This window comes from Vombatus ursinus, unplaced genomic scaffold (assembly GCF_900497805.2).
Source record: "Vombatus ursinus unplaced genomic scaffold, bare-nosed wombat genome assembly UNPS02001287.1, whole genome shotgun sequence".
Lineage (NCBI taxonomy): Eukaryota > Metazoa > Chordata > Mammalia > Diprotodontia > Vombatidae > Vombatus > Vombatus ursinus.
Genome location: NW_020941065.1, coordinates 9179871 through 9205071, shown reverse-complemented (window position 1 = coordinate 9205071; position 25201 = coordinate 9179871). Strand labels below are relative to the sequence as shown.

General features: G+C 42.9%; 1 protein-coding gene, 1 long non-coding RNA gene and 2 other non-coding genes across 5 annotated transcripts in view; 3 read left to right on the top strand and 1 right to left on the bottom strand.

Moving 5' to 3' along the window:
- Window positions 1-381: 381 nt before the first annotated feature.
- On the bottom strand, window positions 382-14287 carry SIRT4 (sirtuin 4). 2 transcript variants are annotated; one of them, XM_027865304.1, is made up of 5 exons: window positions 14209-14287; window positions 7389-7869; window positions 4536-4830; window positions 4151-4362; window positions 382-1605 (listed from the first exon to the last, which is right to left on the bottom strand). In XM_027865304.1, the coding sequence occupies exons 2-5, from the start codon at window positions 7859-7861 to the stop codon at window positions 1527-1529; spliced, it is 1059 nt and encodes a 352-aa protein (XP_027721105.1). In that variant the 5' UTR covers window positions 7862-7869; window positions 14209-14287; the 3' UTR covers window positions 382-1526. The 2 variants fall into 2 exon arrangements, with proteins under 2 accessions (XP_027721105.1, XP_027721099.1); XM_027865298.1 differs by lacking the exon at window positions 14209-14287 and adding an exon at window positions 11104-11194.
- LOC114045592 lies at window positions 13159-13299 on the top strand. The gene has a single exon (XR_003569403.1). It is a non-coding gene; the product is annotated as a U4 spliceosomal RNA (small nuclear RNA).
- The window catches only part of LOC114045363, a 16234-nt gene continuing 4194 nt past the window's right edge, over window positions 13162-25201 (top strand). The window contains exons 1-2 of the long non-coding RNA XR_003569364.1: window positions 13162-13398; window positions 13913-15750. This is a non-coding gene — a long non-coding RNA (uncharacterized LOC114045363). The remainder of the gene's footprint in view (window positions 13399-13912; window positions 15751-25201) is intronic.
- On the top strand, window positions 14624-14764 carry LOC114045588. The gene has a single exon (XR_003569401.1). It is a non-coding gene; the product is annotated as a U4 spliceosomal RNA (small nuclear RNA).

Sequence of the window (25201 nt, the reverse complement as noted above, 5' to 3'; positions counted from 1 at the left end):
GTTTGTAACAGTTTTTTTTTCTTTCTTTTTCTCAATGGAGAAGGGGAGAGGTGGAAAGAGGCTGAATTTTGATTGATTCAAAAAACCAGATTTTTAAAAAAAAATTTCATTTCAGGATAAAACCTCCAACAGAGGCATCATACCTAAGGTTCTCAGGCTCCACATTTTGTGACGCCAAGGGCCAGCCCTCAAGGTGTTGGGCCTGCCTTACCTCCCTGGAAACTCTGTTTTCTAAGCTGCCCCACACCAGATTCAGCTTTTTACCAACCCAAGGTGGATCCCTATTGGCCAGTTAAATTGCTGGTTCTCTCTTCCAAACATCGGAAATTGAAGCTGGATTCTTTTTTTTTTTTCTTAAATAATATTCTGCAGATAAAGAAGTAGAAGAAAAACAGCTTTATTTTCTGTGTATCAAGAACAGTGGTGGGGCTCAGGAGTCCTTGATTCTAATTATTTTGCTATTGTGGACTCATTGCATAATTGTTCCAGGTTCAACGTGTCCTTACCCTCCCCAGTTTCAGCCCAGCTGCACTGGGGTTTGACAACAGCCACACTTCACACGGGGCGCTAGAAGAGTTAATCATTTGATGCCTGTAGAATATATTCATCTATTCAGGTGAAAAAGTTCAGTATGTTTCCAAAAATCTGGTGATGTAAAGGCACATTTGTTTCCCCGGTATTTGTCCAACAGGCTCGTATTGCCTGCCCTCATTTTAGACAGAAGACTTCCATTTAGACGCCTGAAGTTCTTTCATTCTCTTTCCTTTGCTGATTAAGACTGCTTAGAAAGTCTGAGCTGTACCTCCTAAGTCTCTGTAACCCAACAAGACCCACTGCTTTCTGAGCAGAAACAATGAACGTTAGTGAACAATTGGAATTTCACTGTTTTTCCTCCTCCAGTTTGGGCTTTAAGGCAGGTGGTTGGCACTGGTCTCTGGGACCAAAGAGAAATCTCTGGAGATTTCCACCACAAACTCTCCTTCTCTTGTTAATGACTGAAATAGAATACAACCCCATATATACCCTGCACCTGGTGTGTTGGAGAAAAGGAGTCTCCGATTATTCCCTGTTTAATAAAAATTCATTTAAATCACTACTTGCCCTGCCCAAAGGAAATATATTCATTTGCTTTCTTAAAGATATTTAAAAAATGTTTATTGATTGATTGAAATGGTACAATTAAAAGATAACTTTAGCTGTTTGAGATTATAAAACTAAATTAGTGTTTCATCCTACCCTTTCCTCAGACTGCTACCAATTCCTCGAGGAGACCATGCTGGCCTCCCTACTGGGGCCATCGCCAACCCAGAATGAAAAAGTCAGGTCTGAGAAGGAGATGTGGTTTGTGATCAGTTGTCTGCCTTAAATGCAGCTGCTGCTGGGGCACAAAGATGTTCCTTTGGCGCCCGACCTCCAAACAATGTAGAGTTTCCAAGTCCCTGGTAGAGAACATAGCAGCACAATTGGATGCTGGCCCCCCCCCCCACCCGGGGTGTGAACTAGGATGCTGAGATGGATGAATGTGGTCATGGGTTGCCCTCTACTGGCTGAGAAACAGCATCTGCCATTTTGAGGTGGGACTGGGAGGCAGGAGCATGGTGCGTTCTGAAAAGAGAAAGACAATGGTGATCTGGGACCTGTGGAGAGGACCACAGGGTCACATATTTAAATCTAGAAGGGTCCTTAGAAGCCACTGAATATTACCCTGTTATTTCTAACCTCAGGCTAGTTTACGTCACTCAAATATTGATGTGCCACCATTTGGAATAAGTGGTCTTTTATCTACTGTGGCCTGAAAGATCTAGTATATTAGATTTAAATAGTGAAATATGGCTAGAAAGTTTAGAAGAATTGTTTCCCTGTCAACATAGGAGTATTCAAAGGATTCTGTCATTTCCTCATCCCTGGAAATTCCCAGGATGGGAAACTCCCTCCACTATTGTAGATTGCAGCCTTTCTTGGACTTAGTAGATAAATGTCACGGGGCCCAGCATTACCAGATGCCACACTGTATCACAAATTGGTAATCATCAAAACAATCTGATACTGGCTGAGAAATAGAATTGTGGATCAGTGGAATACATTAGGTATTCAAAACACAGCAGTAAATAATCATAATAATCTAGTGTTTGATAAACTCAAAGAACCAAGCTTTTGAGTCAAGAAATCACTGTTTGACAAAAACTGCTGGGAAACTGGAAAGCAGTTTGGCAGAAACTAGGTATAGACCAATATCTCACACTATATACCAAGATCAAATTATTTGATTAATTATTTAATTATTAAGATTAAAGTCAAAATGGGTACATGATTTAGACATAAAAGGTGACATCATAAGCAAATTCGGGGAGCATGGAATAGTTTACCTGTTAAATCTATGGCTAAGGGAAGAATTTATGACCAAACAAGTGGTAGAAAGCATTGCAAAATGGATAATTTTGATTATGTTAAATTAGAAAGGTTTTGCACAACAAAATCAATGTTGCCAAGATTAGAGGAAAAGCAAGATACTGGGGGAAAAAATTTAAAACAAGTTTCTCTCATAAAAGCCTCATTTCTCAAAAAGATATAGAACTGAGTCAAATCTATAAGAATACAAGTCATTCCCCAATTGATAAATGGCAGGCAGTTTTCAGTAGAAGAAATCAAAGCTATCTAGCCATATGAAAAAATTGACTAGAGAAATGCAAATTAAAACAACTCTGAAGTACCACCTCATACTTATCAGATTGGCTAATATGATAGAAAAGGAAAAGGACAAATATTGGAGAGGACATGGAAAAATTAAGACACTAATACACCATTGGTGGAGTTGTGAACTCATCTAACCATTCTGGGGAGCAATTTGGAACTGTGCCCAAAGGCTTGCAAAAATGTGCCTGTCTTTTGAACCAGTAATATCATTACTAGGGCTGTATCCCAATGAGATTGGACAAAAAGGAAAAAGGACCTACTTGAACAAAAATATTTATAGCAGCTCTTTTTGTAGTGGCAAAGAATTGGAAATTGAAGGGATGCCCATCAACTGGGAAATGGCTGAACAAGTTGTGGTATATGATTATGATGGAATACTATTGTGCTATAAGAAATCATCAGCAGGATAATTTCAGAAAAACCTTGGAACACTTACATGAACTGATACAAAGTGAAGTGAGCAGAATCAGGAAAACAGAGCACACAGTAACAGCAACATTGTAATGATGATTAACTGTGAATGACTTAGCTATTCTCATCAATACAGTGATCCAAGACAATTCCAAAGGATTCAAGATGAAAAATGCTCTCTGTTTCCAGGAAAAGAACTTGCGGATTCTGAACAAGACTGAAGCATATTTTTTTTTACTTTATTTTTCTTAGATTCGGTTGGGTTTTTTTGGTCTGTGTTTTCTTTTGCAACATGACTAATATGGAAATATGTTTTTCATGACTTCACGTGTATAAGCTACATCAAAGTACTTACCTTCTCAAGGAAGGGGGAGGGAAGGGAGAGAATTTGAAACTTAAATTTTTTTTTAAAAAGTTTAAATATTTTTACATGTAATTGAGAAATATTTAATGAAATAAAAATATATTGGAAAAACAAAAAAAAATGTCTTGGGATCATAGGATCGTAGAGATATCAGGTATCAATAAGTGCAATCTCCTAAATGATGAGAAAACTCGGAGAGGAGAATCCTGACATGGACCATAAATAAAGAGCAGAGCTGAGATCGGAAACCACTTTTCACTGACCCAAGATCCCAGGTGACCAGACACCCTAAAAGGCTTAGGATCTTGCCTCTTGTTTAGTTGTGTCTCCTTTGGGGTTTTCTTGGCAAAGATACTGGAGTGGTTTGCCATTTCCTTCTCCAGCTCATTTTACAGATGAGGAAACTGAGGCAAATAGGGTTAAGTGACTTGCCCAAAGTCATACAGCTATGAAGTATCTGAAGCTGCATTTGAACTCAGATCTTCCTGACTCCGGGTCTGGTGCTCTTTCCACTGTGACACCTAGGTGCCCGGGTCTTGACCACATGAACATAAGTCTAACCTCAGTCAACCACACCGCACTACCTCGTTCTATCGTGATTACTCCATTTAACTTAAGGGGCTAAAGTCCTCAATCCAGGCTCAGTTGATGCTTGGACTTAGTAACTATAAAAGTTTTTACCTTCCGCAGCTCAGGTCCAGTAAAGGGCCTCCTTGGGGGTTAGGAGCACCGAGCCCTGGTCTCTGTGGGGCTATTAAAGGCAGGATCTCTGCACATCGGAAATCCAACTTCAGGCAGGCCAGCTGGTCTGACCTCGTGGGCCCAATGTTCAGTATTGCAATGGGTAGTTTCTTCTCATGGGCCGCAAGAATAAACTTGTAGCCAGAGTATACCTGCAGGAGAGAAGAAGACACAGAGGGGACAGCTGATGATGATATCATCTAGCTAGATTTAGAAAGAAAGACAAACCAGGTCAATTACCTTTCAGTCAAACCCGACTGAGCTTTCCCATCCAGGGGACAGACAGATCCCCCTCTGACTGAACCAGGAGGAGACACCAAGGTACCTGCAAGGAAGATCCTACCACCAGAAGGGCGTCGGCTTCCTTCACACGCATGTGCACGAAATCCACCTTATCGTGGTTCACTGTGTCCCCAAAGAAAACAACATCTGGCTTCAGGGGGCCTCCACACTTGGTGCAGGGTGGGACACGGAAGCTTCGGACCTGGTCCTCCGTCAGGAAGACGTCGCCATCAGGGGCCACGCCGTGGGCCTCCGCTCCCCAGGTGGAATTCAGGGCTTCAAATCGGTCCTGCAGCACCTCTCGGGGAGTCTGTTCTCCACAATGCAAGCAGAGAACCCTATATATGAGACAGAAGAAGCAGACTTGGAGATATGCCTTTGGGAAGTTCACTAACTAGACAAATCAGGTTCCTTCTTAGAACTTTTTCTTTCCCTGGCTTCCCTGATTCTCAGCTACCTGGTTCTCAAACCTTTTCAAGCAGTGACTCTCAATTTCCCTGGCTAGCCCAGACTGCCTCCTGTTATAATAGCAGACATTTCTATAGGACTTTACACAGATTATCTCAATTGATTCTCAGGACTGAACTGTGAGTAGGTGATGTTGAAGAAAAACCTATTAATACTAATATCACACTCCACAATTAGGCACCAGTTTGCCAGAAATAGCTCTATTTAATACATCAATCTAATTCTAGCTTTAGGTGAAGTAGGGAGAGAGAGGGGGAGGAAGGAAGGAGAGGGAGGGAGACAGACAGACAGATACAGAAACAGAGAGACTGAGAGACAAAGAAAGAGACATATTAAGAGAAAGAGGGAGAAAGATTGAGAGATAGGGAGAGAGAGGTTGAGAGACAGAGAAATTAAGAGACAGAAAAAGAAAGAGAGTTAGTGCCGCCCCCCCAAATATTTATAGGAATCTTGAACAAGAAAAAGATATCTTAAAATACAGTGTGAGTTACTTAGCATAAAGCCATAATTGAATATTTCTATCTTCCTCCAGGATCAATGGAATTCCTCCCTCAGGTCTTAATCTAGAACCCTTAATCCAAATTGAATAGGAGGTGGATTGAGCGCCAGAGAATTTCTCAAGGTGAACCCTAGTCTACTCCCTTCAGGGGACAGAAAAAAGAGCTCACCCCAGGTTGGATCCCTCTTTCTCTTCCACACCCTGCCCCACCCCTCAACTACCTGAGGAAGGGAAATGTTCTCTTTATACTAATTGGTACTCTTTAAGTATCTTGTGATCACTCATGATTCCTTCACCTAATGAAAAGGCCTTTGTCCTGACCTATCCTACCCACCTTTCCAAGAGGCTTTTTCTAGGGGTCAGGAAAGGGCTTTTCAGAGAAAAATATTTCATTTTCACCATCATTATCATCACCATCACCACCATCATCACCACCACCACCACCATTACTACTACCACCATCATTACCACCACCATTACCACCATCACCATCACCACCATCACCATCATTACCACTACTACCACCATCATTACCACCACCATTACCACCATCATTACCACCACCATTACCACCATCACCACCACCATCACCATCACCAGCATCATCATCATCACCACCACCATCATCACCACCAGCATCATCACTAGCATTAATACTGACTGTTCCCCAAAGTCTTAGTGCACTCTTAAATCACTTTAAACTGCACTTCTGGGACTCTCTGTATACTGTTTCAAGGTTTGCAAAGTACTTTACATGGCATACTTCCTTTGATCCTCAGATCAACCCAGGGAAGTAGGGGCTAGTATTATCCCCATTTTACAAAAACAGGCTGAGAACCTACATGTACAAAAATATTTATAACAGCTCTTTTTGTGGTGGCAAAGAATTGGAAATTGGGAGGATGCCCATCAATTGGGGAATGGCTGAACAAGTTGTACTATATAAATGTAATGGAATACTATGTGCTATAAGAAATGATGAGCAGGCAGACTTCAGAAAAACCTGGAAAGGCTTGTATGGTCTGATGCTGAGTGAACCAGGAGAATGTTGTACACAATAACAGCCATGTTGTGCAGTAACTGATATTGATAAACTTAACCCTTCCCAGCAATACAAGGATCTAAGACATCTCCAAAGGCCTCGTGATGGAAAATACTATCCATATCCAAAGAAAGAACTATGGAGTTTGAATGCAGATCGAAGCATACTATTTGCTATTTTTTTTTCTTCTGTTGAGTTTTGTTTCCTCTTTCTGGTGGTTCCTCCTATTGGTTCTAATTCTTACTTACAACATCACTAGTGTGAAAATGTTTAATAGGAATGTATATGTATAGCCTATATCAGATTGTGCGCCGTCCTGGGGAGGGTGGTGGGGAGGAAGATGGAGAAAAATTTTAAAGTCAAAAGCAAATGGAAGTGATTGTTGATAAATCAAAATAAATTAATTTAAAAAAACAAACAAACAGGCTGAGAGAGGTTAAGGAACTTGACCAGGGTCCCACAGCTAGTGTCAGAGAGATTAAAATGGAGATTTTTAATAGGCTTGCACAGTACCCCTGGTATGACTACCCCATTTGACAGATGAGAAAACTAAGTCTGACTTGCCCATTATACAACCAGTATCAAGGGTTGGTTTGGGGGCCAACGTGGGAATCTGTTTTGATTGGCTGACCGTGTCTTAAAAGAATTTTGTTTTTCTTTCTTTTTTTGGGGTGTATGTGTGGAGAGGCGTGGGGAAGGTGGGATACTGATTGAATGATTGAGCCCCAAACAAGGGACCAAAATTTTACATGCTTTTTGTTTGACTGGTTAACTAGATTTAATTGTCCAAGAGGGACCACAGATAATAAGTGGTCTCAGGTAGACTCCCATTAGTGATTCTCACAGCCACAGTACCAGCCCCAGACCTGCGCCCCTCCCATGCTCACCTGTGCATGCATCCATGGAGTTCAGTCAGACGCTGACTCCCCGCCTTGGTATGCAGAGCATCCACATTTTGGGTCACCAACCAGTAGAGTTTCCCGAGTGTCTCCCAGCTGCTCAAGGCCAAATGTGCGGCGTTAGGCTGGTGAGAGGAGAACTGAGGCCACCCAACAAAATTTCTTGCCCAGTAGCGCTGGCGGGTTTTAGCACTTTGGACAAAATTCACATGTTGGATAGGGCGGCGGTCCGTCCGGGCATAGAGCCCCACCTTTTCTGATCTGTAATCTGGGATGCCTGACTCAGTGGAGATTCCGGCTCCGGTCATCACTAGGAGTCTCTTGGAAAGGGAGATGAATCTCTGTAACTCCTTGACTTTCTCCCGGTCCAGGGGAGGACACGGTGGTACAAAGGTGCCCGCTGCTGTGTGGGAGCCTCGGGGGTGAAGGATGCGAGGGCTGAAGATACACAGGGGGCTCATTTCTCATTCTAGGGAAAGAGAAAGAACACAGAAGACACAGTTGTTGAAATACAAGTGATTCAACTAAAGCCCCCCAAGTAGGTGTGGGAGGGTAAAATCAATGTATCCAGGGCTGTTTGATGAGATACTGAAATCAATCAATCAATCACTCAATCACTCAATGAAATGGGTGGGAAAGGGGCTGGAGGGAGAGAATGAAACTCAAAATTAAAAAAAAAATATATGTTAATAAATTTAACAAAGATGTCAACCAATAAACATTTGTCAAGTGCCAGGTACTGTGCTAAGCACTGTGGATACAAAGAGGCAAAAGACAGCCCCTGCCCTCAAGGAGCTTACAACAGAGGGGAGAAGGAGGGAAAGAGTAGAGAGAAATATAAGGAGAAGCTAAAACGTGTTGGATAATTTGCGTGGAAGAAAAATGAAACAATATACGCAGAGACTACAGAAATGTCATTGGAAAGAACCAAAAGAAAAAATTGGAACCAAAAGGCCGCACCCAGGGGCCTAGAAAGTTCCCCACCCCTGCTGAGTTTTACAAACTGAAAATGTTCTGAAGAAATCAGTCAGTAAGCATTTATCTTGTGCCAGGCCCTGTGCTAAGCACTGAGGGCAAGAAAAAAAGGCAAAAACACGAAGACAAAAAGGAAACAGCAGCTGCTTTCTTTCCCAGCTCCTCTTCTCCCTCGTCCAAGGTCAGCAGAGCTGAGCTTGGGCACTTCTAACATGTGGAGCTTTCTATGGTCTTCTAGGCCCAAAGGTGGCAAGAGAAAGGATGGACAATTCCTCTCCTTCTGGATTTTTTTTAAAAGGGACTATTTTTTTTTTCTTAAGGGTTTGGCCCATCTTGTCAAGAACACTTTGCTTTTCATTCCTTTTAAAATGCAGGACAAATAGGATTCTGTCACTGGAGCTGAGAATAATGAAAGCTTTCCCTTAACTGAGTATCTTCACTTTATCCCGTATACAGCTTCTTATGCATAACTGTTTGCATGATGTCTCTCCAATTAGACCGAGAGCTCCTTGAGAGCAGGGACTGCGTTTTGCCTTTCTATGTGTCCCTGGCAAACAGTAGGGCTTAATAAATGCTTGTTGGCTGATTGACTACTTGACCTAATACATACATACATGCCAATATAATATTTATATTATAATAGATAATTATAATATACAAATTATAATATAATATGTGTAGATATAGATAAAGATATAGAAGGTGTCCCAAGTCTTCGTGCAGTCTTAAGCTTTAATAGTATAACACTGCTCTAAGACTTTTGGGACACCCTGTATCTATTTAGCCAGGTGTTGTTAAAAGTTTTGTGTGTCCTGGACCCCTTTGGAATCCTGGTAACATCTATGGATACCTTGAGCATAATGGGTTTTTTTTCCCCCTACTTAATAGTATTTTATTTTTTCCTATTACATGTAAAGATAATTTTCAACCTTCACTTTTATAAGATTTTGAGTTCCAAATTTTTTTCTCCTCTTTCCTTTCCCCCTCCCCAAGATGGCATGCAATTAAGCTCTACAGGCATAATGTTCTAAATGCATAAAATAGATACACAGAATTCCAAAAGAAACCAATTATATTAAAATATAGTTATGAAAATATTTAAAAAAGAAACAAGTTCATGGAACCTAGGTTAAGAGCTTTTCATTGAAACCTTTGAACCTATCAATAATCGAATGAGGCAACAGGCATTTACCCTAATGCCTAGGATGTGGGCAGCTCTTTGCTAAGTGCTTGGGATACAAAGTCAATTATGAAATCGTCCCTGCCTTCAAGAAGATTATGGTCTTCCTATTACTTCATATATTTTGGAGGTAACATTTTTTTCTTGAAAAGAGTGCAAAGAAAAGGACCTATGTGTACAAAATATTTATAGCAGCTCTTTTTTGTGGTGGCAAAGATTGGAAATTGAAGGAATGCACATCAGTTAGGGAATGGCTGAGCAAGTTGTGGTATATGATTTTGATGGAGTACTACTGTGCTATAAGAAATGACAAAGGGGCAGCGAGGTGGTGCAGTGCATAGAGCTCCCACCTTGGAGTCAGGAGGACCTGAGTTCAAATGTGACCTCAGACACTTAACACTTCCCAGCTGTGTGACCCTGGGCAAGTCACTTAACCCTGATTGCCTCACCAAAAAGCAAAAAAGAAAAAAAAAAAAGAAATGATGAGCAGGATGCTCTCAGAAAAACCTAGAAAGATTTCTTAGAACTGATGCAAATGAATTGAGCAGAACCACAAGAACATTGTACACAGTAACAGCAACATTGTGTAATGAACAACTGTGAATGACTCAGCTATTCTCAGCAACACAATGATCCAAGACAGTTCCAAAGCCTGGTGAAGAAAAATGCTACCCACATCCACGAAAAGAACTGGAGTCTGAATGCAGAGCAAAGCATACCTTTAAAAACTTTTAAATTCTTTTGTTGTTTTAGTATATTTTTTTCACAACATAATTAACATGGAAATATGTTTTGTACGATTGCATGTGTATAACCTATATAAAATTGCCTGCCTTCTCAATTGAGGAGGGAGAGGAGGGAAGGAGGAAAAGAGTTTGGAACTTGGAAAAAAAAATGTCAAAAATTGTTTTTACATGTAATTGAGAAAAGATAAAAATATTTCAAAAAGGAAAGAAAGTGTAGAATTTGTAGTCAGTGGGTCTACGTTTGAATCCTGGCTCTGTCCACTTATATCTTATCTGACCTTGGACCACTCACTTCCTTCCAAGCCTCCATTTCATGAGCCATAAAATGAAAGAGCTGGATTAGATGACGCTTCTGACTAAAAGCATGATCTTATGAATCCTATGAGATAAGTTCAACTAGCAATTATAAAGCACCTACTGTGTGCCAGACACCGTGCCAAGGGCTAGGGATAAAAGTAGGTAAAAGGCAGTCCCTGCCCTCCAGGAGCTCCCAATCTAAGCCAGCAGATGACATGCAAACCACTATGGCCAAACAAGGTAGAGATTAGGCAGATTGGAGCCGGTGGGTGGGCAGAGCTCCGCCCCACCTGCTGTGATTGTTAGACCCGAGCTCAAGGTCCCAGCGGCCCCAACTTCAGGACCAGATCACCCAACTTTGTGACACCCCCAGATCTGGAGGAGATGCAGGGCGCCCCCCACCCTCCAGGCCACACGCCCGGAGCCTCACTTGCTTAGGGTAAATCAGCATCTTTCAGAAGGCAACAGTGGCACTTTCACCCCTCAATGCAACAAACACACTCACCTTTTACTGCCCCAGGATCATCAGCTCCATGGACAGGACAGTCCCAGGCTGGCTGCTCACCACCTCCTCCTGGGAGTTGTAGTCCACCAGGCATCCAAGAGGAGGACTGGGGCGGGAGAACTACAATTCCCAGAAGCCAGGGGGGCCACCGCGCTCAGTACCCCGCCTCTCTGCTACCGTAATGTTTCTAGTGTTTGGGTTTAGCTTTATGATGTGGTGGCAGGGTCTATGCACGCTTTGGAGATTTCTGGTGTCCCCTGCTTGAGGGCCGTCCACACTGAGGTCCCACATCACGATACATCATGTGACCTTTATGTAGCACTTTAGGGATCACAAAGGAATTTCTTCATAATCCTTGGTAGTGCAACTTAGGTTGTATTATATTTTACTATATTATGTTGTACTGTGTTGTGTTGTACTGTATCCTATGGTATTAAATTATGTTGAACCTAATTATATTCAATTGTGTTATATTGTATCATGTAATTGGATCTAATTATATTGAATTGTCTTATATTGTATCATACTCTATTGAATTCTGTTGAATCTAATTATATTGTATTGTACTATATCATGTCATATATTATACCATGTTATGCTATATCATAATATACTATATTATATTACATTACATTGTATTATATTAATATTATATTATGGGAAACTGCTGTTCTTTAGGGTAAGTCTAGGAATCAAATCATATCAGATGTCAAACAGTGGATACAGTGTTGGGTCTAGAGTCAGAAGTCCAGAGTTCAAATTTGAACTCATACTTACTAGCTGTGTGACTCTGGGCAAATCAGGTAACCTCTGCCTGCCTCAGTTTCCTCATCTGTAAAAGGAGGATAATAATATAGCACCTACCTCCCAGGGTTGCTCTTTTGATCCTCATAACCAGGTGTTGTTACCATTCCCACTTTACAAATGAGGAAACTGAGGTTCTGATCCTCAAGTTGGGAAGTATGGAGTGAAGTTATTAGTGTCTCTATTTTACACTGTTATAGCGCTTCTATCAGATTTGTATACCGCTTTCCTCATAGTAACTCTGTAAAGTAAATATCATTATCCCTATTTATAGAGTGCTGAAATTAAACCAAGGAACGTAAATCCTTTAAGGTTTTCAGAGCCCTCTATACAAATGTGATCTCATTCGAGCCTTAAAATAGCCCTAAGGGGTAGAAGTACAAGTATTACATATTATCCCTATTTTCCAGATAAGGAAACTGAGGTTCAAAGCAGTAATGAAACATTCCCACGGTCACATGCCCATTGAGGATCTGAGACAGGATGTGAACCCAGCTGTCCTGACTCCAGGGCCAGTGTTCCGTTTATTACTGCTTCTAATGCCAAAAATTACTAAAAATTTACTATGCAACGGCATTGTACCGAGTGGTCCAAAAGTTTTAAGGCAGTTTTAAGTTGTTAAAGCCCAAATTTGTACTAAAATTTCTGGACCACCACCTGATTGTCCCTAAGATTGTGTAACAGCGGTATAGTGGAAAGACTGGGAGTAGAGACCTGGGTTCAAATCCCAGCTCTCATATTTTCTCCCTGTGTCCCCTAAACCTGCTTGGGCCTCAGTTTCCTCATCTGTAAAAGGAGGGATTGAGCTCAGTGACCTCTCTAAGGCTCCCTCCAACTCTAGAATCAGGACCCGTAAGAAAGGGAGAAAACTCAACTAGATCCAACTGCAGGGTCCGACCAAAAGCTCCCTCCCTTTGCCTTCTCTTCTCTGGCAGCCAATAGCCACTTCTTCCTTGAGCCCCTCCTCTGAGCTTCCAACGGGCCCATTTCCCCGAGTGCCTTCTCTCTAGAAACTTGATTAGCATGCTACCTCCCCCATAAGGCTTTGCTTCACTATCACAAGATTTAAAAAGAACTTAAAAGAGTGTAAATGTCAACAGCAGTTTTCAACTTTCGGTGAAAACGATGGCAGTTGGGTGAATTTTGAGCTAAAATAATTTATTTGGGGGTGTATTTTCCAAAGAATAAAATCAGCCTACATTGTACAGTTATCGATGTTTTAGTGGGCACGGGTTCGAGAAAAATCGTGTTAGCTTTGCGCAGTGGCAGTATCGTAGCCAATGAGGTTTAACCGAGGCGCGATTATTGCTAATTGAAAACTTTTCCCAATACCCCGCCATGACGACTTGAAATATAGTCGGCATTGGCAATTTTTGACAGTCTCTACGGAGACTGGATTTTTGAGTTCGAAAAGAAAAAGAGAAGGGGTTTCAGGAGTTTCCAGTGTTTTGGAGTCTCAAGGAATGTAACTTCAGCTTTTGAAAAGCTAAGGTAATTATAACTTGTTACTTTATGTTTCGTGGGTTCTGTAACTAAGGGGAGAACGAATAGGCTTAATTGTAGTTCTGAGCAGGAGGGGGGACAGAAAGACACCTAAAATAGGTTTCAACGTTTCAGTATGCTAGCTGTTACTGAGGTTTACTGAACGTCATAGAGATTTTTTGGAAGGACCCTGAATTTAGGTGGGAAAAAAGCATTTCTTTCAATCGCGGTGGTGAGATCCTTGAGGTTTCGCCGGACACAAAAAGTTTAGTGGGTGGGTTGGATAAATAAGCTTCACGTTCTTCCAAAGTCACAATTTTTGTGCTTCTATAAATGCATAATTTGCAACACTTGAGCCAAATTCTGATTGTCTTGAAAAACCCCGCCTGATTTTGGGGTAAGTGGGAAGGAATAAAGTTGCTTCGCTTCTTTTTCATGGGTTTTGGGGGGCTGGGACTATTTGTGGAATGGAGGAAACGCTTCGATTGCCGGGCAGGATGAAAGTGAATTTCTTTCTGCGCAGGGAAGGGCGGAAGGAAGCTGGACTAACTGACAAGTAAGGAGAGCTCTTACCCAGGGTGTTTGCTTATCATTCCTCATCTCTACTCTCCACTCTCTGCAATGGGCAGACTTTCTCATATCCTCTCTGCCCCCTGAATCCTACTAGATAATTGCAGTTTATTCTCCCATGTCCTTCTTCAATCACTCCTAAACGTCCTCGTCTCTGTCTCACCACTGGACCCTGATGGCTGCGGAGGAGAAAGTAAGGCTGGCGACTTTGCACAGCCGTCACTCACACTCGCATGTGGTATCACCTGCCTGATGTCATGGTACTCTTCGAGATGGGACGAACAACTCCAAAACGTCCTCCATCTGTCCTAACTACTGCTCACTTACTTCCTGCCCAGCAGCCAACTCAACGCTCAACTCTCGGCACGAGTTAAGTAAGCCTTCTAAACTCAAGCGGCGCGGGCAGGTCTATAGCGTCACCCTCATTTGCATAGGAATCCCCAGAATCCTCGGCGCCTGTTTGCCTGGTTTTCCCTGAAATTCTATTTTCATGGACGTTTGTCCATCTGCAAGTGACCAGAAAGTCCTTGAACCTGTAGGGTTAAAGTTCGGCTGGACCCAAAAAAAGAGCCGGCAGGAGCCATTCAATATCAGTCCGCTTCTTACCCTCGTTGTGAAGATAGTCTCCAGCCATGGGGGACTGGAGCCCAGGCCGGATCTCGTTAGCTTTGCGCAGTGGCAGTATCGTAGCCAATGAGGTTTATCCGAGGCGCGATTATTGCTAATTGAAAACTTTTCCCAATACCCCGCCATGACGACTTGAAATATAGTCGGCATTGGCAATTTTTGACAGTCTCTACGGAGACTGAGTTATTTTCGTTTTTAAAGGAAATGTGTTTGGATACTTGCTTGTTGTAGTGCCGCTCTAGTTTTTTAACTGCACTTCATTTTAGCGTTGGAGTAGTTACATGATAGCGGAAAAACAAGGTAAGAAAAGCAGTTACACAGCTTTTGTGAAGTGCAAGAGCTCATCGTGTGTGGCGTTTTTTTTATTTTAGGTAGGCTGTTAGCGCCACCTTCTGGCAGCCATAATTATGTGTCTGTGTGAGGAGCTGGAGTTGAGGGCTTTGGGGCTTTGTGGAAGGAGGAGGTACCTGAATTGAGGTCGGAAAGTTTTAGCCTCGAAGGCTGGTTACCTGGGTAACCTTGCATGAGTTCCGGCTCTGGGCCTTTGTTTCCTCAACTGTAAAAAAGTAGCTGGAATCAATGACATCGGAGATATCTGAGTCCTAGGTGAACCATGTGTGTCCCAGCCTAAAAGTTTCCAAATGCAGGCTGGAGGCAAACCTCAGAATCCACTCCAACCAATTAGCTGCTTTCTGGAGAGCATTCTGTCCAATCCCTTCAATTTCACAGAGAAGGAAATTGACAAAGCACAAGGGATTTTGGAATCATTCATTTAATGCCAACCTGGAGGATTCCCAGAGGATTCCCAGAGTCCCTGGCCCTCATCCCTCTCCGTGGCACCCTCCTATCTGTTTCTTAAAGGAATAACAAGACTTACAGAATTAAGTACAGTTTATGAGTGACTGGGGTGGGGGAGGGAGGTCCCGACAGGTAAACCCCTCCTTCCTCCATTAACAAGGAGTGAGAGTTCTTGAATGAATCAGTCCGCATTTATTTAGCATCTATTAAGTTTCAGTCACAAAGACATAAATAAACTAATTTTTGACCTCGAGAATTCTATCTCATCTGGAGAAGCACTATATTCTTGTATATGTGAGATACCTACCAAGAAGATGGAAGAGAGGAAGACTAGTTCTGGGGAGACAGGAAAGGCTTCCGGCAAAAGTGAGTGTTGGACTGTTTGATAAGGAGGAGATGCATTCCAGGTATGGGGGTGGGGTAGTGTGGGGGATGCCTACTGGTTCACAAAGGCAGAGTGTCTGGTTGTCCGGGTTCTTATCTTCCCATTGATCCGACCTTTGTCCTGACTCAAGGTAGCTTTGGAACTTCAGCAAGGGCAGATCAGGGCGATGACAACTCGCTGTTGATGACAGGATCGATCAATCCACATGCATTTATTTTTTAATTTAATTTTTTTAATGAACAAAAAATGTTTCCTCTCCCCCTCTGTTGAAACAATAGTTTTCTAACTGTAGAGAAAACTATAACCGAGCGAAAGAAATTCCTACATTGGCCGTATCTAGAAAAATAAATCTCATTCTAAGCACAGAGTCAATCACCTCCCTGTCCAGGGCCGGTAATATGCTTCATCATGGATCTTCTGGATTTATGATTGCTTATTTTGCTGAACAGAGTTCTTACAGTTTTTATTAAGCACTTACTGTATATCAGGCACTGTGCTAGGTATTAGGGATATGAGACAGTCTTTGCTTTCTAGTGAGCTTACATTTAACTAGGGGAGGAGGGATACAAGTTGTTGACAGATAAATACAGTTTCCCCCTTGCACCCCCCCCCCAAAATGTACAGTGATTTTGTTGTTATTCAGTTGTTTCAATTGTGTCTGATTCTTTTTGACCCCATTTTTGGCAGAGAATACTGGAGTGGTTTGCCATTTCCTTTTCCAGCTCATTTTACAGATGAGGAAACTGAGGCAAATAGGGTTAAGTGATTGCCCAAAATCACACAATTAGTAAGTGTCCGAGGCTGGATTTAAACTCAGGAAGATGAGTCTTAGGGAAGACACTAATGCCTGGATTGTCTGAGCATTAAAGAGAGTTAGGAATTTCAAAAGGCAGAAAAAAAGCTGGAGAGTATTCCAAGCATGGGGGCCACCCTGTACAAAGGTAGGAATGTCAAGGATGGGGAGGAGCAAACAGACCGGTTTGACGGAACATTAGAATTAGTGGTGGTAGTGAGCAGTCAGCTTGGAAAGAAAGGTGAGGGTCAGATTGTGAAGACGTTTGTATTTTAACCTAACGGCCATCCATGGCAGCCACTGAAACTTCTAAGAGAGTGTAACCATGAACAAGTCAGATTTGTGCTTTAGCACTATCATTCTGACGGTCTGGAAGAGGAAAGATTGAAGAAATAAATGAATGAATGAATTTTTAAAAGCATGTATTTGTATAACCTATGTCAAATTGCTTGCCTTCTCAATGGTGGGGAGGGGAGGGAGGAAGAGAATTTGGAACTCAAAATTTGAAAAAAAAAAAGATGTTAAAATTGTTTTTACATGTAATTGAAAAAAATAAAAAATATTGAATCATAAAAAGAAAAAAGCATGTATTACATGTCTATTGTGTGCTGAGTGCTGGAGGGACAAATATAGAAGTGAGATCATCTCTGCCTTCAAAAGGCTTATATTTTTAAGGGGGGAAACAGCACATATAGGTAGTGGTGGTGGCCTCTTTAATTTAGGTCTGGAGAATGGAGGCTTGAGAATTAGGGCTTGAGAATGGAGGCATAGGGCAGTTTCTAGTAGGAACCATCTTGTTCATTTGAATATTGCCTCTAGAACAGGAGGACAAAAGGTAGGGGAAGACAGGGAAGGGAATGGTGTGTGGGAGCAGGGCAGGTGGTCAGATGCCTGGTGGGGCCAAATTTTTCCTGGTGGGCAATTGGGCGAGATAAGACACTGACGGTTAGATGTAAGTAGTGAGCTTGGTGAGTTTGCCCCCTCACTCACCATCTTAGACCACTTAGAAGGCTGTTGCAATTGTCCAGATCAAGCCCGGGTGGACAAGGTGTGAGTAGGTTGAAGGGGCAGGGGTGAGAAAGATGTTGAGATTCATAGATTGGTTGCAGGAAAGACCATTAGAAGTCATCTTGTCTAGCCCCCACATTTTACAGAAAAGGAATCGAGGTTTAGAAAGCAGATTAACATTGCTTAGTAAACAGCAGAATGGGGCTCAACTTGAGAGATCTGCTTCCCAGGAGCTCCCTGCCCTTCCCCTCCCCCATCCTTGTCCCCACTCCTCATGGGCACAGCCCAGACTAGGAGAAGCAGGAGACAGTCTGGAGTGTAAGTAGGCCCTCCCTGGGGACTCGGGACGCACCTGTGGGCAGAGTCCCCGGTGTCCGCAGCACCAAAGGAAGGTTAGCCAGCCAGAATCATCTATTAAGCACGGTTCATGTAGCAGGCACTGGGTATAAAAGGACACATGACAATCCCTGCCTCCTGGAGCTCACATTCATACTGCTGTGCCCATACAAGACAGAGGCCGGATCGGTGGAAAGCAACCCAGAGGTTTGGGCTGGAATCAGCCAATCCTCCCCCTTTCCTTCCAGCTCCCCCTGGTACTCGAGGGTTGGGGCCTGGGACAGCAGCTGCCTCCTCTGCTTCAGGGGGTCAGGCTCACCCTGCAGAGCTGCTCAGAGCCTCGACTCCCTCACACTGACTGCCAGAAGCCTTTTAAGAGGCCACCAGGGGTGTGATCAGTTATCGCCTGCTGTTGGCTCTTCCCCATGTTTCTGTCATGGCCCCATTTGGGGTTTTCTTGGCGAAAATACTGCAGTGGTTTGCCATTTCCTTCTCCAGCTCATTTTACAGATGAGGAAACTGAGGCAAACGGGGTGAAGTGACTTGCCTAGGGTCACACAGCCAGGAAGTATCTGAGGCTGGATTTAAACTCAGGTCTTCAGATGAGGAAACTGAGGCAGACGGAAGTTAAGTGACCTGCCCAGGGTCACATAGCTAGGAAGTGTCTGAAGCTGGATTTGAACTCAGGTCTTCCTAACGCCAGGCCCAATGCTCTAGCCACTGGGCCACCTGGTTGCCCCTCTAAACTTGACTCTTTTCTCTCCCTCTCCTTGCGTCCCTAGAGTTATCAAATTGTGCTCTTTTTACTGCCAGAGCCTCTTATCTGTCCCCTTCTCTGCAGCCACAGCCTCCACTCTGTTCCAGGCCCTCATCACCTCTCACCTGGATTACTTCACTTGCCTCCTGCTTGGTCTCCCTGACACCAGTCTTCCTTTTGCAAATCAGTCTTCTCTTCAACTCCCCCAAGTGACTTTCCTTGACCCTGTCACTCCAGCGGCTCCCTATTGACCCCAGGATCAAATGAAAGCACTTTTGTTTGGCATCTAAAGCTGTTACATCCTAAAGGGGAGACAGCTGGGATAGGGTGGGTAGCAAGGGTACAGGCCCTGGGCATGGTGGAAATGCCTGGAGAGTCAGGAGCAGAGCCTGGAGAGATGGGGGCATAGATACATTGCTTTGGGCACTGCCCACCATGGCGGTCCCCCTTCTTGGGAGCCTTTAAGCAAAGGGCTGGATGGCTGTTTGTCAGATACGTCACAGGGGAGACGCCTTTTCAGGCATCCTTTCAGAGTGGCCACTGAGATCCTTCCGACTTGGATACTCTGTGATCTCAGTAGCTGTGTGACCGTGAACAAATAAAACAAATTTAAACTCTGAACTTCAGTTTACTTATCTGTAAAGTGTGATTATTATTATACCAGGAGATACCTTCCTCACTGAGTTATAATGAGCTCAAATGAAACCATGTGGGCAAAGCAATAGACAGATAGATGATGTACTGCTGTCTTAGGCAGGGTCTACCTCTTGATTCCAGGTTGTACTAGGAAGGTCAGTTGTCACAGTGGGAAGACAGCTGGATTTGGAGTAACAGGACCTGGATTCAAATCTTGCCTTTTCCTGTGAGACGGGCACATCACTTAACCTTTATGTGCCTTGGTTTCCTCATCTGTAAAATAAATCTAGAATCCTATCCACTAGGCCACATTGTCTCCAATCAAAAAATTGGAAAAAAAAAAACAAACCCAAAGTTCTTTCCCCTGTGTTCTGTATACTTGGAAGTTTCTCTGCTGTTACCCTGTGACTTTTACTAGTGGTCCTGGTTCTACAGTCTGAGGCCAAGCAGAAAATGTCTCCAATGGAAACAGGGAAAATAATGATCGTAAATAGCTAGCCTATGTATATAGTGCCTGCTATGTGCTAGGCACTGGGAAATACAAATAGCAGCCAAAATAAAAGGTGTTCCTATGCCCAAAGGTCTATGAAAATGTGCATACCCTTTGACCCAGCAGTAGCACTTCTAGGGCTATATCCCAAAGAGATCATAAAAATGAGAAAAGGACCCACATGTACAAAAATATTTATAGCAGCTCTTTTTGTGATAGCAAAGAATTGGAAATTGAGGAGATACCCATCAATTGGGGAATGGCTGAACAAGTTGAGGTATACTAATGTAACGGAATACTATTGTGCTATAAGAAATGATGGGGGTGCAGCTAGGTGGCGCAGTGGATAGAGCACTGACCCTGGAGTTAGGAGGACCTGAGTTCAAATCCAGCCTCAGACACATAACACTTACTATCTGTGTGACCCTGGGCAAGTCACTTAACCCCCATTGCCTAACCAAAAAAAAAAGAAAAGAAAAGAAATGATGAAGGGGGCAGAGCCAAGATGGTAGAGTACAAGCACTGAGTTGCTTGAGCTCTCCCCCAAACCCCTCCAAATACCTATAAAAAAAATGGCTCTAAACAAATTCTAAAGCAGCACAAAAAGACAGAGTGAAACAAATTTCCAGCCAAAGACAGCCTGGATGGTTGATCAGAAAGGTATATTGTGCCAGGCTGGGAGAGGAGCACAGTAAGATGTGGATGCACAGGCCGCAGTGACCCTGGAGCAAGCCTCAGAGGACTGAATCGTGGGCAGCTGTGATGGTTTCCAGACTTCTCAACCCATGAATGCCAAAGACAACTTAGAAGGTCAGAGGGAAAAGTCTGTGTCAGCGGGGAGAGAGAGAAGCCAGTGGTCTCAGCTCCAGTCCCCAAGCTCGGCAGGGGCAGCGGCTGCCTCCTGAGCTTCCAGCCCACAGACTGAGGGGGAATCAAGTGGCTGATCAGAAGGGGATTGCAGGGATCTCTCTGCTGGTGCAGGATTCTCTTGCTTTGCCTGTGTTTGGATCTGGGTCACAATTCTGGGTGGCGGTCCTAGGGCAAAGAGGAGTACTGGTATGGTAGAGCTTGTAGTGGCTGTGGAGAGGAAACCCTCCTTACAGTTCCAAGACAGAAAATAGTACTCATAGACCAGAGCACAGGCCAAGAAAGGAGTAAACACCTTGCCCTTGATCATAGCACCTTGAAAGAACTGAAAATTTACAGGTCCCTAGAAGTATTTCTGAACATAGCTGCACAAAACCCCTGAAGCTTGGGACAGTACATGCTCCACACTGGAAACAGACTCCTACCTTAACAAAGAGTTTATAACTCAAGTAATTGGCTGGGATCATGAACAAGCAGCGCAAAAAGAGTCAGACTATATTATCTTACTTTGGAGACAAAGAAGATCAAAACATACAACCAGAAGAAGACAACAAAGCCAAAGCTCCTACATCCAAAGCCTCCAAGAAAAATATGAATTGGTCCCAGGCCATGGAAGAGCTCAAAAAGGGATTTTGAGAAGCAAGTAAGAGAAGTAGAGGAAAAACTAAAAGTGATGCTAAAGGAGACCCAAAAAAATACTGAAGAAAGTAACACCTTAAAAAATAGCCTAATCCAAATGGCAAAAGAGGTCCAAAAAGTCAATGAGGAGAAGAATGCCCTTAAAAGCAAACTTAGCCAAATGGAAAAGGAACTCCAAAAGCTTACTGAAGAAAATACTTCCTTAAAAATTAGAATGAAGAAATTGGAAGACAGGGACAATTTGAGAAATCAAAGCATTGTAACACTAATCCAAAGGAATGAAAAAATAGAAGAGAATGTGAAATATCTCATTGGAAAAACAACTAACCTGGAAAATAGATCCAGGAGAGAGAACTTAAAAATTATTGGACTATCTGAAAGCCATGATCAAAAAAAGAGCCTAGACATCATCTTTCAAGAAATGATCAAGGAAAACTGCCCTGATATTTTAGAACCAGAGGGCAAAATAGAAATTGAAAGAATCCACCGATCACCTCCTGAAAGAGACCCCCAAAGGAAAACTCCTAGGAATGTTGTAGCCAAATTCCAGTATTCCCAGGTCAAGGAGAAGATATTGCAAGCAGCCAGAAGGAAACAATTCAAGTATTGTGGAAACACAATCAGGATAGCACAAGATTTAGCGGCTTCTACATTAAGGGTCCGGAGGGCATGGAGTATGATATTCCAGAGGGCAAAGTAATTAGTACTACAACCTAGAATCACCTACCCAGCAAAACTGAGTATAATCCTTCAGGGTAAAAAATGGTAATTCAATGAAATAGAGGACTTTAAAGCATTCATGTGGAAAAGACCAGAGCTGAATAGAAAATTTGACTTTCAAATACAAGACTCAAGTGAAACATGGAAGAGGTAAACAGGAAAGAGAAATCATAAGAGACTTATTGGGGTTGAGCTGTTTACATTCCTGCAGGGAAGGATGATATTTGTAACTCATGAGTCCTTTGTCAGTATTACGGTAGTGAGAGGGAAAAAATTATATGTTTGTATAGATAGATAGATAGATAGATAGATAGATAGGGGACACAGAGTGAGTAGAAGATGAAGGGGTGATATCTGGAAAATAAAATTAAGGAGTGGGAGAAGATTATATTGGGAGAAGGAGAAAGGGAGAAGTAGAATGAGGTAAAATATCTCACATGAAACAGACAAGAAAAGGCTTTTACAGTGGAGAGGAAATGGGGGAAGGTGAGAGGGAATGAGTGAATCTCATTCTCATAGGATTTGGCTTAAGGAGGGAATAACATACACAATGGGGTATGGAAATCTATCTTACTCTACAGGGAAATAAGGGGGGAAGGGGACAAGAGAGCAGGGTGTTGATAGAGGGGAGGGCAGATTGGGGGAGGGGATAATCAACAACAAACAATTCCGAGGAGGGACAGGGTCAAAAGAGAGAGTAGAGTAAATGGGGGGCAGGATAGGATGTAGGGAAATATACTTAGTTTTTCACAGCAGGACTACTATGGAAGTGTTTTGCATGACTACATATCTGTAACCTGTACTAAGATGCTTGCCTTTTCAAAGAGGGTGGGTGGGGAGGGAGGAAGGGAGAAAATTTGTAACCCAAAGCTTTAAAAACACATGTTAAAAATAAAAAAAAGGAAAAAAAAGAAATGAAGAGCAGGTGGATTTCAGAAAAACTTGGAAAGACTTACATGAACTGATGCTGAGTGAAGTGAGCAGAACCAGGAGAACATTGTACACAGTAACAGCCACATTATCAGATGACTGACTTTGATAGACTTAGCCCTTCTCAGCAATGCAAGGATCTAAGATATCTCCAAAGGTCTCATGATGGAAAATCCTGTCCACGTCCAGAGAAAGATCTATGGAGTCTGAATGCAGATCGAAGCATACTATTTGCTATTTTTTTTCTTTCAGTTTTTCCCTTTTGTTCTGATTCTTCTTACACAACATGATTAACGTGGAAACAAGTTTAATATGATTGTATATGTATAACCAATATCAAATAGTTTGCTGTCTTGGGGAGGGAGGAAGAAAAAAAATTTGGAACTCAAAATCTTATAAAAGTGAATGTTGAAAACTTTCTTTACATGTAATTGGAAAAAAATAAAATACTATAAAATAAAATTAAAAAAAGAACAAAGGACGATTTACAACAAAAATAATAGATAGTTCCTTCCCTCAAAAAGCTTACATTCTGATGGGGAAAGACAATACCTAAAAGGCATTATAGGGGAGGGGGTGGATAGCAAGGGTACAGGCCTATAGGCAGCGTGTGTGTGTGTGTGTGTGTGTGTGTGTGTGTGTGTGTGTGTGTGTGTGTGTGTATACACATACATACATATCTAGGGGCAGTTAGGTGGTGCCATACTGCATGGAGCACCGGCCTGGAGGCAGGAAGACTCATCTTCAGGAGTTCAAATCCGGCCTCAGACACTTACTAGCTGTGTGACCCTGGGTAAATCACTTAACCCTGTTTGCCTCAATTTCTTCATCTGTAAAATGATCTGGAGAAGGAAATGGCAAATCACTCCAGGATCTCTGCCACGTAAATCTCAAATGGAGTCATAAAGAGTCAGATGTGACTGAAACAACTCAACAACATATACATGTTTTGTCTTATATGGTTCCCTGACTGTTTCTGATGTTTTGGTCATTCCTGAGAAAGAAGGCTCATGAAGGCAGGGGCTGTATCTTAAGGACCTCCAATCATGCCATGTGAGGGACTGGTTGAAGGGAGTAAGGATATTTAGTTTAGAGAAAAGTAGACGCTTGGGAGTAGCGAAAAGGTGGGGGGAATGAGGACTGTCTTCCATTATTTCAAGGGCTGTCACAGGAGAAGGGGATTAGCCTTGTTCAGCTTGGCCCCAGAGGTCAGAATTAGCACCCGTGAAGGGGAAGCTGCCCAGAGATAGATTTAGACTGAATGCCGATGGAAAGTGTTTTAACAGTGAATAATCTCTCAGAATAGAATGAACAGATGTCTCCTCTCTGGAGGTCTTCAAATGACCATGGGATGGCCACTTGTTGTAGAGGGATTTCTTGGCCACGTCTGGGTTGGACTAGGTGGTCTCTGGGGTACCTTCCACCTCGGGAGGTTCTGTGAACGCCTCACACAGCCTAGCTGGTTCTAGCCATGCTTAAAGTTCCGCCGGGGCCATCTTCTTGCCGTCTGTCCTGTGACCAGGTGGATTCCATGTCTACCCCTCTCCCCAGCTTTGCAACCAAAATCAATTCAATAAATCTGTTACTAGGGAGGGAGTGTGTCAGTGTATTCCCTATGGCTCTACTTACCCTCTCAGTCACTTTTCAAACCAAAACACCCCTTCCTGGCCACCTGTCTCCTTTATGTGCATCTTTAAGCATATGCGTATGAGATTTTCCTGATAGACAGGGGAAGGTTGATCACTCAATGCTCCCTGAATATGGGAAGAGTTGAGTTATAGAGACAGCCTGCTCTTTTGGCTTCCAATTTCAAGAGATAATTTGAAAGGTTACAGACTTTCTTCAGGTCCCTGAAGGGAGAGAAAGACTGGGAAGAAGCCAGTATATAGAGGTGCTGGCACCTCAGCCATGTCCCTTGTTCTGTTCTGACTCTTCATGACCCCTGTGGACCCAATACTGGCGAGATGGTTTTCTTGGTAAAGTGGTGTGCCATTTCCTTCTCCAGTGGGTTAAGACAAACAGAGGTTAAGTGACTTGCCCAGGGTCACACAGCTAGGAAGTGACTGAGGCTGGATTTGAACTCAGGTCTTCCTGACCCCAGGCCTGTCGCTGTATCCACTGAGCCATCTAGCTGTCTCCAGTTATGTCCCTATTTCCAGCTTACTACCCTAGAGACTTCAGAGAATTTCCTTTTGAGTGAAATCTAAGACTCTCTCTCTCTCTCTCTCTCTCTCTCTCTCTCTCTCTCTCTCTCTC